This window comes from Ammospiza caudacuta, chromosome Z, assembly GCF_027887145.1.
Source record: "Ammospiza caudacuta isolate bAmmCau1 chromosome Z, bAmmCau1.pri, whole genome shotgun sequence".
NCBI lineage: Eukaryota > Metazoa > Chordata > Aves > Passeriformes > Passerellidae > Ammospiza > Ammospiza caudacuta.
In genome coordinates, this window is record NC_080632.1 from 10,651,524 (window position 1) to 10,666,979 (window position 15,456).

The window sequence follows — 15,456 nt, forward strand, 5'->3', positions numbered from 1 at the left end:
TAGAAGTCTTTGTTTGATCTGTTATTATTTTTTTCTTGTTGCCATAGAAAGGATGCAGATTAGGCAATTACTTCTGCCCTACACACTTGTGCAAACATTAAAGCTTACCAGCACATAACCTGACAGACATGTACATATCCTGTGAACATATCCTGGCAGACGTGTTTGTATCCTGTGTACATATTCCTGAGTTGTCTGCTGATCCTTGCCTCAAGTTTTTACTGAGCATCTCAAACACTGACCCGTAAGCCAAAAGGTGATTAAGCCTTCCCCGCACAGCAGTTCCTACAACATCCGGCTTCAGCACAGCACGGTTGGAAAAGACTGAGGTCTTTCCTATCTTGAAAGCTCCTCAGGGAGTTCCGCAGCATCTGCTCAGCTCTGCCACCATTCCTAGCTGGATTCATGCCCAGGACACCAGGACATGTGCAGAGTTGGAGGGTATTGGAAGCAAGGCTGTTGGCACAACTTGGCAGCTACAGTGCAGACAGAGCTCACTCGGTGCACGTACCTGACCATTGTTCTCAGGAACCAGGGTCGGTTGACAATGGAGGGTACAGCCTCATCCATCAGTGGATGTGTTTTGATGAAGTTCAGCGTATCATCTGGGAACTCATTAGATGTTACATATTTTTCTAATGATGTAGAGCCAGCACAGCAACCAGGCCTACATAAAACAAGACAGTAAAGCCAGAAAACTTATTTGACAGAGGGCAAGCTTCGTTTTGTGATGGAGCTCAAACTGCAATATGATGTGCTTTGCAGGAGTTTAACTTGGCAGAGGATCGATAAGTGTGGTGGACTTGTTCAGCACCTCAGGGGAAGCCTAAAATCCCACTCCTCCATTCAAAAGGACTTCATGTGTCACTTATGAGTACAAAGAAATTTTTTCAACAGGAGCACTACACACACAGTTTTGTAATTTATCCATTCATATGGAATGTAATCACAGCATGTGTGCATTTCGCTTGATGCTTCCCAATTGCACAGGTGTTTTCTGATCTGTAACTCGCCTAATTGACTGCTCTCTCCTGGAATAAAAAAAGTCCCTATAATACAGTAGGAAGTTAATTCTTTTTAACAGGTATGAAAAAATGCTACTTTTAGTCACATCTGATAGAAAACAGACTATTGAAGAAGACAAACTGAAGGGCATCCATGCAAAAATCCATTGTTTTTACCCTTTGTTCAATTTGGATGAGATGATTTAAGAATGGTAGCTCATTGAGAACTTTCATGGAAAATTTATCTGCCATTCTTTATCAACTTAAATGCAAATCTGCTCATGCTATTTCTAAAATCTACCTGCTCCTAAGATGTAGGGCAATCTTCTTGCCTGGACAGGTCATCTCTCAAAGAATTAGCAAAGTGTTTTGTTTGTTAATATTGTATAGGTCATTTTCTTTAATAAAAGGCTCATTTTATCCCATTTTCCAGAGCACTGTGATTCTTCAGACCTTTGGGCCAGTGTGAGATGGGAAAGTGAAAGATGGACCACTCACTCCAAAACACAATTTTCATCTACTCTGTTTTGGTTAAAGGCATTGACATCAAGAGTAATGTCAACTTGAACAAAATACAGGACTGATCCTATCATCTGTGTTGCTCAGATTTAGATAAATATTCAAATATTAGGTAAATAAATCTTGTGTGGGAAGGGAACATAGGACTCGAAGGAACTAGCTGTGTCAACAAGTCTGGTCCCACAAGAGCTGAGCAAGGAACATTACATGCAGACAGTGTGTACTCTTGCCTCCTCATATCCAAAATACTTTCGCTATCTTGTAATTGCATGTAGAACTAGGAACAGATGGAGAGAAGGACAAATCAAGGGCATGATTGTTTTCCTAGGTCCTTGCAAGGGCATTGACCCATGAGACAGCATTCCCAGAGAAGTTGAGGGAACAGCCTGGCACCTTCTGGCACCGTGGTGTCTATGGTTTCTGTGTACCTAATCTGGAGGCCTATTTACTCCTAAATCCTAATAGCATGATTGGATTAATCCTGTTTTAATCTCAAAACTGGTTTAGTCGAGTCAACATAAATCCCAGCAAACCTGCTGTGTGGCCAAACAGGGAAGTGACACCTTGGAAGGGCTCTGGTAGTTTTCTGAGTAATGTATCATTAGGAGCAGTAATGTTTCTGCATCATCCTGAGAAAGCCAGATAAAAATGCCCTTATTTCAAAGGTGCCTGTCATATACTTCAGCATGAGCTAGAAGTAATGATTATTTCTATTAAGCAGATTGATTGCTAAATATTATATGAAACACTGTTCACTTCAGATTATATCCTTCAGGCTTAGAAAGAGCAATATTATCTCATCTCCCTCATAAAAGTTAGCCTGCTATTGGCTCATCCCAAACTTGTAATGCAACTTTCTGTTCTTCTTTCCTACTTTCCTCTTCTTCCTTTCCCCTTCCCTGACAATATATCTCAGTAAGGTCCAAACAAATAACTTTGGAGTCACCATGCAGCCTTGCACCCCCAAGGCAGACCATTGTAGTCAGCAACTTGTTTGAAACACTGCAAAACGAAGAAGAACAATCCTGCAACACTGCTAGAAGCTGCATTACTAAGGCTCATACTGAAAACAGACACAGGATTTACCAATTTTCCAGTCACCTTCCAGCTCTTCTCTTGAATGACAACTTCAGAATACAGACAGCACAGTAACACTACACTTGGCAAATCCAAAACATGATGGACTTGGCAGAAGCTCAGTGTCCACCGTGGAGCTTCATAAACTCATAGAATATTGTGAGCTGGAACCAACCCAGAAAGATCACTGCAGTCCAGCTCCTGGCCCCACAGAAGACACCCCAAGAATCACACCATGTGCCATGAGAGTGCCATGAGTGTATTTCCTGAGCTCTGTCAGACTGGTGCTGTGACCACTTCCCTGGAGCCCAAGTTCCAGTGCCAAACCTCTTCCCTGGGTGAAGAACCTTTTCCTAATGTCCAACCTAAACCTCCCCTGTGTGACACAACTTCAGGCCATTCCCATGTATCCTGTCAGTGGTAGCCACAGAGAAGATATCAGTGTCCACCCCTCCCCTTTCCCTCATGAGGAAGATGTAGATTGGATGAGGTCTTCCTCAGTCTCCTTTTTTTCAAGCAAGCCAAGCAGCCTCAGCCACTCCTCACATGGTTTTCCCTCTAAGCCGTTCAACATCTTTGTAGCCCTCCTTTGGATACTTCTAACAGCTTTATATTCTTCTTATATTGCGGTGTTCGACGCTGCACAGAATACTTTGGATGCTTTTTTCTTTTAAAATTATTTAAGCTATCACAAGCAATGTGAAACATGCAATAGAGGGGCAAAGCTTAAGTGAGATAAATGAATTTGATTTATCTATATGCATCTCAATATCTCAGAACAAAATGCCATTGGTGTCAATGAGTTAACAAGTGCCTGTCAACAGCAACTTGTTTAAAATAGTACTTGTAAGAAATATGAAGAATGTAGTAGAGGAGATGCATGCAAACATGTGGAAGTGGGGAAAACAACTCATAGGAGGAATGAAGTAAACTGAATCTCTAGTTTGGTGGAATGCTCTTTTTTGCTCTCCATAAATCATCCACTGTGGCACTTAATCTGCATGTTAATCATAGAACAGCAAACTGCAGAACTGGTGCAGGCTTTGTAATGAGATATATCTGTTACTGAACCAATTTACAATAACTGTGTAAATCACACCATTCTTAAGTGATTATTCTGACCAAGTGGATCTGATGCTGGCCTGATATATGTTACACAAATGTCATTTAAGTGAAAAAATCTCTATTGCATAGTTTAGATCCAAATTCAACTCAACTTTTACTTTATTGTTTCAACATGTATAATTGTATCTGCACCTTACAAGGCTGTTCAAAACACCAAAAAGCCTCTGTAGCCTGTATGAAGGAACTGAACAATATCACTACACATGAAACATACCTGGGCTTGGGCACTCGTTCATCAGGAACTGGTGTCCATGTAGAGTCTGGAGACTTTTGTTCTTTGAATCTCCCAGTAAATACATTGGCAATGTCAAGCATGTCATAGGCACAGACTGCAGAGCCAGGGATGCTGCAAAGTGACATTTCCCAGAAGTTGTTACTCATTCTGCAGTTATACATAAAAACTTGAGCAAAAAATATGTTCTATAGAAGCCTTCCTTTACTCAATACTGAACCCTAAATCCGGTATTAACAGGAAAACCCAGCCCATGGAAAAGCCTGAATACCAGTCAGCAGGCAGCTACTGCCAAGAGAATTTTATTCAAAGTTTCACAGAAAGAAGTAATTGCAATAATCTTGAAGAAGGGAAAGAATCAGTCAACCTTTGTCTATCACTGGCAACACATGAGGAGAAATCGCCAGTCTCATTCAGAACCCACTACTTGGACATTTAAGGTCTTCTAAGTCTTAACATCTCTCAGTACCAACTCTTGTAGTCCCTGCCATGCCTCAAAAAGCACATTGCAGGTAATTCAGAAATTGGTTCTAATCAAACTGGAAGCGTGCTGCAATGTGCCATTTACCTGGCTTTTACATGTAATTCATTCATGCTCCCACAGCCTGATATCCACAAAGTGTTCCCAATGAAAAGGAGTTGACTATGCTCAGGAGTTCGGTCTACTCAATGACATGAAAGAGCTTATAGAAACAAATCTGATATTATTTTAAGATCATAACATTGCAAATTTCAGTTTTTTGGATACTTGAATGGAACTGCACAACAGCATTGTCCAGACATAGTTAATTTCTTACCTACATACTTTTTGAAAGGCATGTGGGTTTAGCATGATCAGTCACTTGGAAGCATGAAATATTAATTTCTCGCCTATTTTTTACTAATTTTGTACATGAGCTACTGTATTTGTGTCTGACTCCCACCACTTGATTTTATTGGGTAAATAGCATGAACCCAGCTGGCTCAGGCTTTCAATGTTGCTCTTAGCTAGTAGGTTATTATACATCAAAGAAAAAATGTAGGAACTATAATACTGCTACAGATGATTAAGCTAAATTCCTAAAGGTATATAAATTGATAGAAAAACAATCATTTGAATAGTAAACAATTTCAAAATGTTTTACTGAAGAAAAACAAGTTGAGAGACAGTACAGTAGTTTTATTTTTATCTTCACAGATTTATCTTTTTATATAGAAGGAAACTTCAAAGCTCAATATTAATGTGATTCTGCACAGCAGGAGTTTTAAATTTTAAAATTTATATTTTTAAATATAAAGCCATATATATGTGGATGTAAGAGATGGTCAAGGGTACATTTGGCCACACAGAGGACCTCATCCTAAAAGACAGCTCAAAACCCACTCCAGCTAGAATATTTTGCACATTGGTAATTAAGTCCTTAAGACAAAAAACCAACCATAAGCTCTTGAGGTGTGTCACACACTACTACAAGTGCTCAACACACAACTACACACGGATGGAAGCACTGCTGTGCTCAAAGGACTGCAACATCTTTTACTCGTGAGGGTGACAGATTACAGGTCTGTAGTGTGATGCAGTGGGAAGGATGGAGCACTGAGAGTCACAGCCAAGGAGGTCCATCCCCCTATGAACTACTGGATGACAACTCAACACTAGTTTCTACTTGAGTGACCTCTGATTAGACTGACGAATCTCTTCCACTTCAGTCTAGAAGGAAACTTTGTTCTAGAGACCAAAGGTGTTTCAACATTTCTTTAGTGGAGGAGGAATAAGAGATGCATTTATGTCAGAAGTAGGTTTCACAGAACTACAGAATCATGGAATATCCTGAACTGGAAGTGATTCACAAGGATCATTGAAGTCCAATCCTCCTGCAGAGGACATCCCAAGAATCACACCATGTGCCTGAGAGCATTGTCCAGATGGTCCCTGTTGTCTGCCAGGCTTGGTAACTTCCCCGGGAAGCCTGCTCCAGCACCCAACCACCCTCAGGGTGAAGAACCGATTTTTTCTAATATCCAACCTAATCCTCTATGACTCAGCTTCCTTGAGTCCTCTTACAGGCCACCAGAGAGCAGAGACTGGTGCTTGCCCCTCCTCTTCACCTCATAAGGAAGCTCTGAACTGCTGTGAGGGCTAAACAAGCCAAGGGCCTTGTTCACTCCTCATATAGCTTCCCCTAAAGTCCTGCACCGCCTTCATTGCTCTCCTTTGGACGGTCTCTGATATCTTTAGATCCTTCTAATATTGTGGTACCCAAAACTGCCCCCAGCACTCGAGATGAGGCTGCCCCAGAGCAGAGCAGAGTGGGACAATCCCCTCCCTTGCTTGGCTGGAGATGTTGTGCCTGATGCTCTCCAGAACATGCTTGGCCCTCCGGGTTGCCAGGTCTGCTAAAAAGTATATCGCGGTTTCACACAGTAACATTTGAGCTAAAAGAGGAATTTTATTGTTGAAATTCATTTAGTTTTGCTGTACCCTTGCCACCCCTTGTCAAAGCCTGACCTCAGTAAGGTCATTCACAGAACTTGCTTCAAATGAGAGTCTGGATCTGTAATGTAAAATCACCACTTTTGACATCAAAACAATGGAAACTGCAATGGAGTAATTATGCCACCAATAGGGAATACAAGCTTAAATTAAGTTGATCTCTTTTCTGCCACCTTCCATGTCTGGCAAAACCTGCAGCCTGTAAAACAGTATTTTGCTTTTTACACCAAGTACTTAGATTCTAAAATGCAATACTTAAGGAAAAGAATTATTCATGAAACGCCACAGGAAATACTAGCAGAGTGGGAGTACAATCTCAATTTTGAGATAATTGCAAGATACAATCTATTTTCTGATGTTGAATCTCTATTTGTTCACCTGTTTTTATTAAGCCAGATTGCATGAAAAGGCCTTGGCTCTCCCAGGAGAGTCAGGGGGCAGCAGGGTCAATGCACGGTCAAAGATCAATGCAAGAGTCACCAGGGATGCATAAAACAAAAAGAAGGAGATAATATGGTTCTTGGAGGTTTAGCTGCAGACAAGACAGACACAGTCCTTTCTTTGTGAGGAAAAAAATACTGTATTTTCTCTTTGGAATAATATTCTGCAAGTTACACACTGAAACACTTCTTGGTGGCTGGTGTAAACTATTCCCTTGTAAAGAAAAGTACATCTGAGGAATGTGTCCAGACAGTAAATGGCTGAAAGCCACCCTAAGTTACCAGGTAGGAAGTAAGAAATAGCAGGATGCCTTAAAATTGAACACAAACTATTGCTAAGTGCAGAGTACAAAATAATTATGTTGTACGAGCGATCTCTTCTTGCGCTTGCATAAAGTAAAAAGGAACTGTGGTGAAAAGCAAAACATAGAGGAAATAGAAGGTAAAATGTTATTGTGGCTATTACCTATTATATGGAGTGGAGAATGTTGCTAAAACAACATCCCGGCCATTGAAACGGATAACATCTGTGACCGACTGCAGTATGTTGAAGTAGAAGTGTGAGTCGCCAGGAACTGAGCAGTTCAGCCGAGCCTTGAGAAAGGAAGTCCACTGTTTTTCCAGCACTCTCTGAGATCCTCCCATGTCATTTTTGCAAACCTGAGCCACCCTTGGGAAAACTACCTGGAAGGAATAGAGCAAAAATAATGGAGAAAATTAAACGTTTGCTTGACCTAAAGTCTTTGTTGGAATACTGCTTTTAAAACATTTGGAATAACACAGCAAGGTGCTTAATTTAATACCACTTTTCTATAATCTGAAACAGATAATAAGAAACAGAGAAAAATTAAGCTTTGGAACAGTGTGCTATGAAAGATAAGACTGTGGCATTTACTACACAGCCATAAATCCTTCAGGAGATCTGTTCTCAACCCATATAAAATTTATTTCCATACAGACTGCTTAGTTTTCTATTTCCCCAAACAAAAGCACATTTCATATTCACAATCCTTGCAACCCACACTGCTGCTCTGATTCTCGTGTTTTCAGCACTTAAAAACTATGCAAATCTTGCTGGGCTTTTATTCCTGCTCTCCACCTTTGTGACCTTGGTCAGCTTTTCTGACTGCTTAGTCAGAAAGCTATTGTGAAATTAGCAAAAATGCAGAAAGTGTTTAATTATTCTTTGCAGAATGGCAGAGCACAAAATTCCTACCCTTGTTTACTCAGCACCCTAATTCATATTTCTTACAGAAAAATTTCTTCCTGCTTTGGAATCTGTTTTTAACAATTATCTACTGTGTTGAACTAACCAGATTAGCCTTGTGCTTTCTATAATTTCAGAAAAGAAACTCTAGCATACACCATCACTGTAAGAAACTACACATTTTCCTTTCAAGACAGTGAGTGCAATGTTTTACTCCAGCCAACCTTTTGGCTTGAGCAATAGGAATCTTCTCAAAATGCTGACCTTGTCATCATGATTTATGGTTCTCATTTCAAGGTCACTCATAACAGCATTGGTCCAAGAATAGCATAAATTTTCCTCCTCCTCAATCTGACAAAGTCATTCAAGGCAGTGTTTTTGCCCTTACCTTTCCCATGCTGTTGTACTCCACTGCTATTTCCCGGAAGAAGAAGTATATGTAATTGCCATAGTCAACTGCCTGGACAAAGTACGGCTCTAGGAAAAAAAACAGCAACGCAAGACACCTGATTTAGGCACCACATACAGGATACAGACTGCAAAGAGAGGCCAAACACATTCACATCTAACATCCAGAGGTGAAATAGCTGTTCTTGACAAACTTGATCAGTTTTCAGAACAAACAAATCACCACTGCAGAAGAATCGCTGTCTGGGGACAGGAGAGCTGGGAACAAGTCTGTACAACTTCACTGCAGGGTAGTTAAGTCTCTGTCACTAATATGTCTGCCCTGCATGGAATAAGAGGAAAGGTAAACAGGCATTTATAACTGTATGCCTGAGGGGTCCAAGCAGTGCTCTTTATGGCATGCAGTCTGTGAGCTGAGGGAATAACAAACCACGTAACTGTTTCTGCCCACACATGTCTGTAGCAGCAAGCAAAGTGGGACAGCTAAAGTTGACACCTGGCAAAACATTTCTGCATGCAGAAAAAGACTTGAAACTATGGCTTTGCTCTCTGTTAAAATCACTCCAAATGCTAACAATTCTCAACACCTACATGAAGCTAAACAGCACAATCCTTAACAAAGAGGGCATTTAGAGCACAAAAATTGCCTAATTCAATGGCAGCAGTACAATCCTTAAGAACTGTAACAGAAAGGCTTTGTGCAATATTCACACAATTTTAGTTTCATTAATGAATCTTAGCATTACAGGACTATACTTCATAAAGCCTTGATTGTTACCTAACAGTGCTGTGGCAGGAATATTTGCAAACACAGCACAAGCACACAGAGCCCTGCAAGCTCCAGCTTTTCCATCCAACAGATGTAAACTGGTGGATTTAATCTTGGAAAGCTCACTGGAATATATATTCTGATCTACCCATCTCACAGCTTCTGTCAAATCCAGTATCTTTGGGTCAGGAGAGGAGTGAAAGAGATAAACAGATCAGAGTAAGCAAGCAATGTAATCTGCTTCCTTCTTTCTGCCAGAAAGCATTGGTGAAATGAAATGACAAAGAGGTCTGTCAGAAATCCAAGACTCTCCTCAGAGATGCTGCTTTTTTTGTCTTGTTTGTTTATCTACCTTTCAACCACTTGGAGTCATGTTTAACTGTCCGCAGGGTTGGGCTGTCTCCCAGGCTCCGGTATATGACCGCGTCTATCGCGAGGAAGTCGGTCACTGTGGCGGAATACAGCTTTCCCTCTGGGGTGGAAGGAAAGAAGAAACCGGGGGGGGGAGGAGCATTAGAAATTGTAAAATTGCTTCTTCTTTCACCAGTCAGATGAGAAGGGGAAACAAAACCATCACATTCTCCTTAGGAACACTGAAGGAAGGAAAAAAATCCAGCCAGGTGAATGGAACTGAATAACGAACAAACAACTCACTGCTCTGCAGAATGGTAATTTCAGAGGGATGCTGCAGAAGAAAATAACCTTATGGAATAATTCTTCTTCAGTTTAGGTATGTCATACTGAACTACCCTTTCCAGTCACATGTCACTAGTTCAACACTCAGAAATTCTGCTTAGGTATGTCAGCAAAACATGCTAGTTTCAATGGGAGTGCAAACCAGACAGGGCTTGGAGACTGTCAGCTAATTGATGCTTATGAAAATTTCTCCCCTTGAGAGCACTTCTGCTCTGCCAAAGATCACTAAGAAAAAATTAACGAACATGTTGGGAGCCCTGCTGAAACAGCGAGGGAAAGAGGTGGAGGAGGATTGCCCATCAATATTTCTTTTCTAGCATGCATTTTAGGCATTTCCCCTATGATTTATGCATTCCTCTCTCTTAAAGAATGGAGGACAAGTGATAAGAAAGGGCCTACAAAATGGCACTCCAAGGACAACCAAAACGTACAAAACTATAAGGACATAAAAGCACAAGTTTCAGCAATACTTTAAAATTTTATTTGTTGTCTACTTTGTTTGCAGGTCATGGTAACTGTACAGGATTGTTTTCATGTGTGAAATAGAACTTAGAACATGCTGTCTGCTGGAAGCACAAGTGGTGCAGCATGAGCACACAAAATTATTTCTCTGTTGTGTCTGCATAAAAACCAGAATTGTCTACATCTTGTTTGACAGAGATTATGTTGGTGCCTTGAAGGCACCAGCACTGAGAACATTCCCAGGATAAAGCAGAGAGGTCTCTATTGGTCAAGTTCTCCTCATTATACTTTCAGACTTAGACTGAGAGGGAATTGATGCACACAGCTATCGCAAAGGCAGATGCCAAGAGGAGGTTGCTGGACTCTTTTCATTGGTGTCCTGCGACAGGATGAGGAGCAATGGCCATAAAGTAAAGCTCAAGAGCTTTCCTCAACATGAGAGGAATTTGTTTACATTGAGGGTGGCAGAGCACTGTAGCAGCCTTTCTCTGGAGGTTGTGGGGTCTCCCTCTCTGGAGGCATTCAAGCCCCACTTGGACACATTCCTGTGTCACTTGCTGTAGATGACCCTGCCTTGGCAGGGCGGGTTGGGCTGGATGATTTCCAGAGCTCCCTTCCAACCCTAGAAACTCTGTGAGTCTGTGAATTTCAGCTCCAGAATTAAAATTCAGACTGTTTTTTATTAGCAGTACTGTATGCTTTGTTCTGACTCATGCAATTTTTGTCCTTATTTGGCCACTTAAGAATGATCATTTTTTCTTAGCAAAACAGAAAAAATAATTACTACATGTGTCCCCCTCCCTGATTTAAAATAGAATAAAAAGCTCAATTTTTTAGATGTGGATGTCTGAACTCATGTTTATACAACTACACTCTTATTTTCTTTCCTGCCAAGTTCCTGTGACCAACTACAATTCTCACATATCAGCTGCAATAGCTACAGGCTGCAAGAAGAGCCATACTCAAGTAAGCGCATCCAACAAACTCAGATAACTTGGATTAGTGCCCTAAACTGTTCTGAAACTGCTTTTCAATGCACTCTGAAAAGTTAGCATGGGTATCAACATGTAAGACACATATAGCAGTGATTTTTTGAAGCTAGCAGATTTACAAGGAATATCCTACAAATATTTATTTGAACGGTATCAAATTTATTCTGAATCACCATGAATATTTCTATAAATATTCTCTTTATTTTCAAATAATTCAAGGATTTCTTCAGTGACGAATTTGGAGTAATCTTTCAGAACTTCTTTGCATTCAAAGTGAATGTTTACAATAGGCTGGTCATAAACTCTTTCTTGGCCAATACGCTGAGAAAGACCCTTCTGAAAGGTCATTCAGGCTGCATGAAGGATAGGGAGTGTGAGACACATGGGAAAAATATTCCTTTGAAGGAGTTTCTCTATTTCCATATTTTATTAATTACTTGCTACCGTTAGAGAATTTCTACTGTATATTCCTGCATGTGACTGTAATTAAGAAATCACATTCTACCACTATCATCATCACTATTATTGGAACAAAAGGACCATTTACTTGCATTATAAAAAAAAAAAAAAAAAAATTGAAACAGGTTACAAAATCCCTCCTTTGTGAGGCAGATGATGATTCCTCAAACATGGTAGTGCTTAATAGAGCCCTTTGGCTATAGACTTGTTTGAGAATGGCTTAAATCTTAAATCTTCAGAGGAATAGCTTAGTTATTTCCATGTGAGCACCCAAACTGTTTTATAGTATCACACCTGTTGAAGAAGGCTCACATTATTATGGAGGATGTTTTTATTATTTGCACCACTTATCTATCAGCCAGATCTAAGAAAAGATCATCAGGGTTCACACTAGGAGAAGTTCAATAAAGAGATAATTTAATCAGAAATTTCTGACAACATATAAAAAAATACCGTACAATCAACAGCCAAAATTAACTCAATTTATAAGATTTCACTTTTTCTAACTATCGTAGTAGAAATCAGAATTAACACTATTATGCTGCATGCAGCATAAATCACCACCAGCCAATACACTTCTCTCCTTTTGTCTACGGCAGCTGATAAGATCATAGTAAGATGTTTTCAGCTTAAAAAAAAAAAAAATCACCTCCCCTGTCCTTCTAGATCTAGAAAAGGGCATGCCACAGCATTTTCCATAACTTCCTTTTATTATGAATGTTAGCTTAGGCTTAGAGTTGTTAATGAGCATATCCTGCTTAATCCTAATTAAAGCTTACATAAGCCTTGACTTCCTTTGATGTTCACAGAAGCTGAATGCAGCCAAAAATGGTGCCACACAGAGGCCATATTATCAAGAATACAGGAAATACTGAAATATTGATCCATGAAACTGAGGCTTTATGCAATGTTGATGACAGTGAAGTTAATTCCAAAGCGGGGAAGGCTGTTTTTGCTAGGAATTTCCTTATGTCCCCTCTTTTCAGGCAGTGTTTACTCTGTTTGACACCATCTAGATTTAGGCATTCTGGGCTCAAGCAAGAGGCACAGTGTTACACCAAGCCTGGGCTGCAGGACAGAAAGCAAAAAGTTTATTGCTGTCATTTTACCTGCAAACAACGCAACGTTGGCATGCTTTGCATCATAGGGGCACCTGGCCATTCCACTGAATTCCTCTTCCAGATAGTCCAGGGTATCCATCTGAAAAATCAAAGGGAGCTCCTCAGGTAAAGAAACAAAGAAACAAAATTTCTTACCCAGGATGATGCTTTATGACAGTGTTTCTTCTTTTCTGGGCCCAGGAGAAGGCCCTTACTCTAACTCTACTCCTGACTGTGAAGGAAAAACTTGACAAAAAAAAAATAATGGAATTAAATAAAAAAAGCCTGAAAAAAGTATGTCCAGTAAGTCAGGCATTCTTTTGGAGCTAATAATTCTCACCCTGACACATTTTACTGAAGTCTTCAGTCTATATTTTACCTGCACACAAGTTTTGTTTTGAGCTGTAGCAGGCCATGTGGTCTGTGGTTCTGGCAAGGATCCAAAATTTATCCTCACCAGTGACCCAACAGAAGCACTCTTATACACAGAAAAGACTGCAAACCACAGCATTCAGAAGAAACAACACTAGAACAATTATCTCTGTGTGCATTTTTCTTCCCCAAGTCCAGAGGTCCTTCTGCTCTAGTCTCAATAGTGGTGCTCTCTTCCTTGAATTGCATATTCAGAAAGATGCTCTTCACGTTTTTCTATACCAGTTGACTCCATGTCACAGAGAATCCTCTTACCATCAAGCAAGAATTAATCTGTGCAGGAATTGTAAATTCTGAGGCTTATGTGTAACTCCTGGGAAATAAATTCACCCTGGGCACTGATAACGACACAAATATACAGATTGACTTTACATGAAGTTCAAGAAGGTTTGGTGAGCTAAAGGAGACTTGTACACCTGTTACGCCTTTAAGATGCTTATACTACAGTATTTTGAGAATAAGAACCTATGTAGCATATTCAGGCAACTTGTCCATCTCATACTCTACAGATTACACACAGTAAAGATTCACAGAGCATGACAAATAACCCACACAGCACCATCCACTTAAATAAACTTTTAATTTGTGTGCTATAGCTTCCAAGTCCTTCAGTGGATGATTTGTGATCATTTGTTTTCTGTCATGTATCCTTTCTGTCAAAGTCCACTCTGAGGGCAGTCAGTTGTGTTTACTCAAAGGCTGAAAAGCATTTCACATGATAGTAAGAGGAAATGATTTAGAGTCCTGAATAACTCTTCCTGCACAAGCTCCACAGGCTGGGCTCACCCTCACGACCACTGGCACACCTGAGGGAGAGCCCTGCTTTCTGTTTGGCACACATTCAGTTCTCTCTCTGGATAATGAAGGAATACATGGAGGAAAAGCCAGGGCAGGTGTTGCAGAGGCCTTCTCTAGACTGCCAGGGGCATCACTATCCAGCCCTGCACCACAGGGGATGAAAACTCTGGAGTAAGGGGGAGGAGGCCATTTATATGCCTCACACCAAGATGTCAATGAAATCTAAAATTGTATCTAAAAGACAACTTCCACACAAGGAGACTGGCTGAGATTTGTTAGCCTTATTAATGGAATTCAGAGATTAAAAATTAAAAATTGCAAACTGTAGTAGAAGAATAAATACAGCCCAGGGATCAAGAAGCTTCATTGCATACTAGGAGCAGGCAAGGAAAGAAAGAATGAAAAAAACAGCTGTTAGAGTAGCTAACTGTACCTCAGAGTTACCACGACACAGGCTTCTATTCTTACTCAATTTGGTTATTCCTCCATAGACTGGAAGAAAAAACTACCCTGCACTTCTCTCCTGTGTTTTCTAAACTGCAGCCATTATAGTGGCTAAATGAGGCAAAGCATCATTGCACAAAAATCAAGGAAGACCACCAGTCACAGTGAATACCATTAGGGAAGTAGTTTTCCTGGCTCTTAACATCTTTATTCTGCTTTTTTCCAATAACTCTGAACCTAAAACCTAAATGGCAGTTGTAATTTTGTCAGGAGCAGCATTACTAAAACTGAATTTTATTTTTCCAGAAAAAAAGATGAGAAAACACCTGTGGGACATAACAGCACCTAGAAAAGCAGAGTCTGGATGTCAAATGCCTAAATAAATTAATTTCAAAGCTACTCCGGAGACATCCACTGTTGGGAGTTATATCAGAATATAATGGTAAAAACCTAAGGAAATGGGAAATATTTCAATAAGTGGGTCCTACTGGAATGAAGACTCCTGAGATACACTATGCCAAAGGAATAAATTGGCTTCAGGGCATTAATGTCAAGCATGCAGGGACCAGCAGGGTTTCTACACTGCTCCAGATAATGTTTTGGCTTTGCAGATCCCCAGCAAGTGAGGAATACTTCTCTGTCCTGCTGTACTGCTCCTTGCGGAGATTAGCTGTTCCATCAGTCCCACAGCACAAAATGCCATAGGATCTCCCCAGCACCCCTATCCTGGGGGCTCACAAGAAACTCAGGTTTTGCTAGCTATGTCCCCAGGCTCCTTCAGAACTGGTTTTGCGGTTGAGAGCAGTAGAACAGAAATTT

The 15,456-nt window shown here is 40.4% G+C and overlaps 1 protein-coding gene across 2 annotated transcripts in view; it reads right to left on the minus strand.

Moving 5' to 3' along the window:
- Positions 1-15,456, minus strand: part of SEMA6A (semaphorin 6A) — a 117,896-nt gene that overhangs the window by 41,313 nt on the left and 61,127 nt on the right. For both annotated transcript variants that reach the window (XM_058823602.1, XM_058823601.1), the window contains exons 7-12: positions 12,973-13,063; positions 9,607-9,726; positions 8,466-8,554; positions 7,337-7,554; positions 3,940-4,071; positions 512-667 (exon numbers count right to left, since the gene is read on the minus strand). In XM_058823602.1, the coding sequence (XP_058679585.1) occupies positions 512-667; positions 3,940-4,071; positions 7,337-7,554; positions 8,466-8,554; positions 9,607-9,726; positions 12,973-13,063 (806 nt within the window). The remainder of the gene's footprint in view (positions 1-511; positions 668-3,939; positions 4,072-7,336; positions 7,555-8,465; positions 8,555-9,606; positions 9,727-12,972; positions 13,064-15,456) is intronic.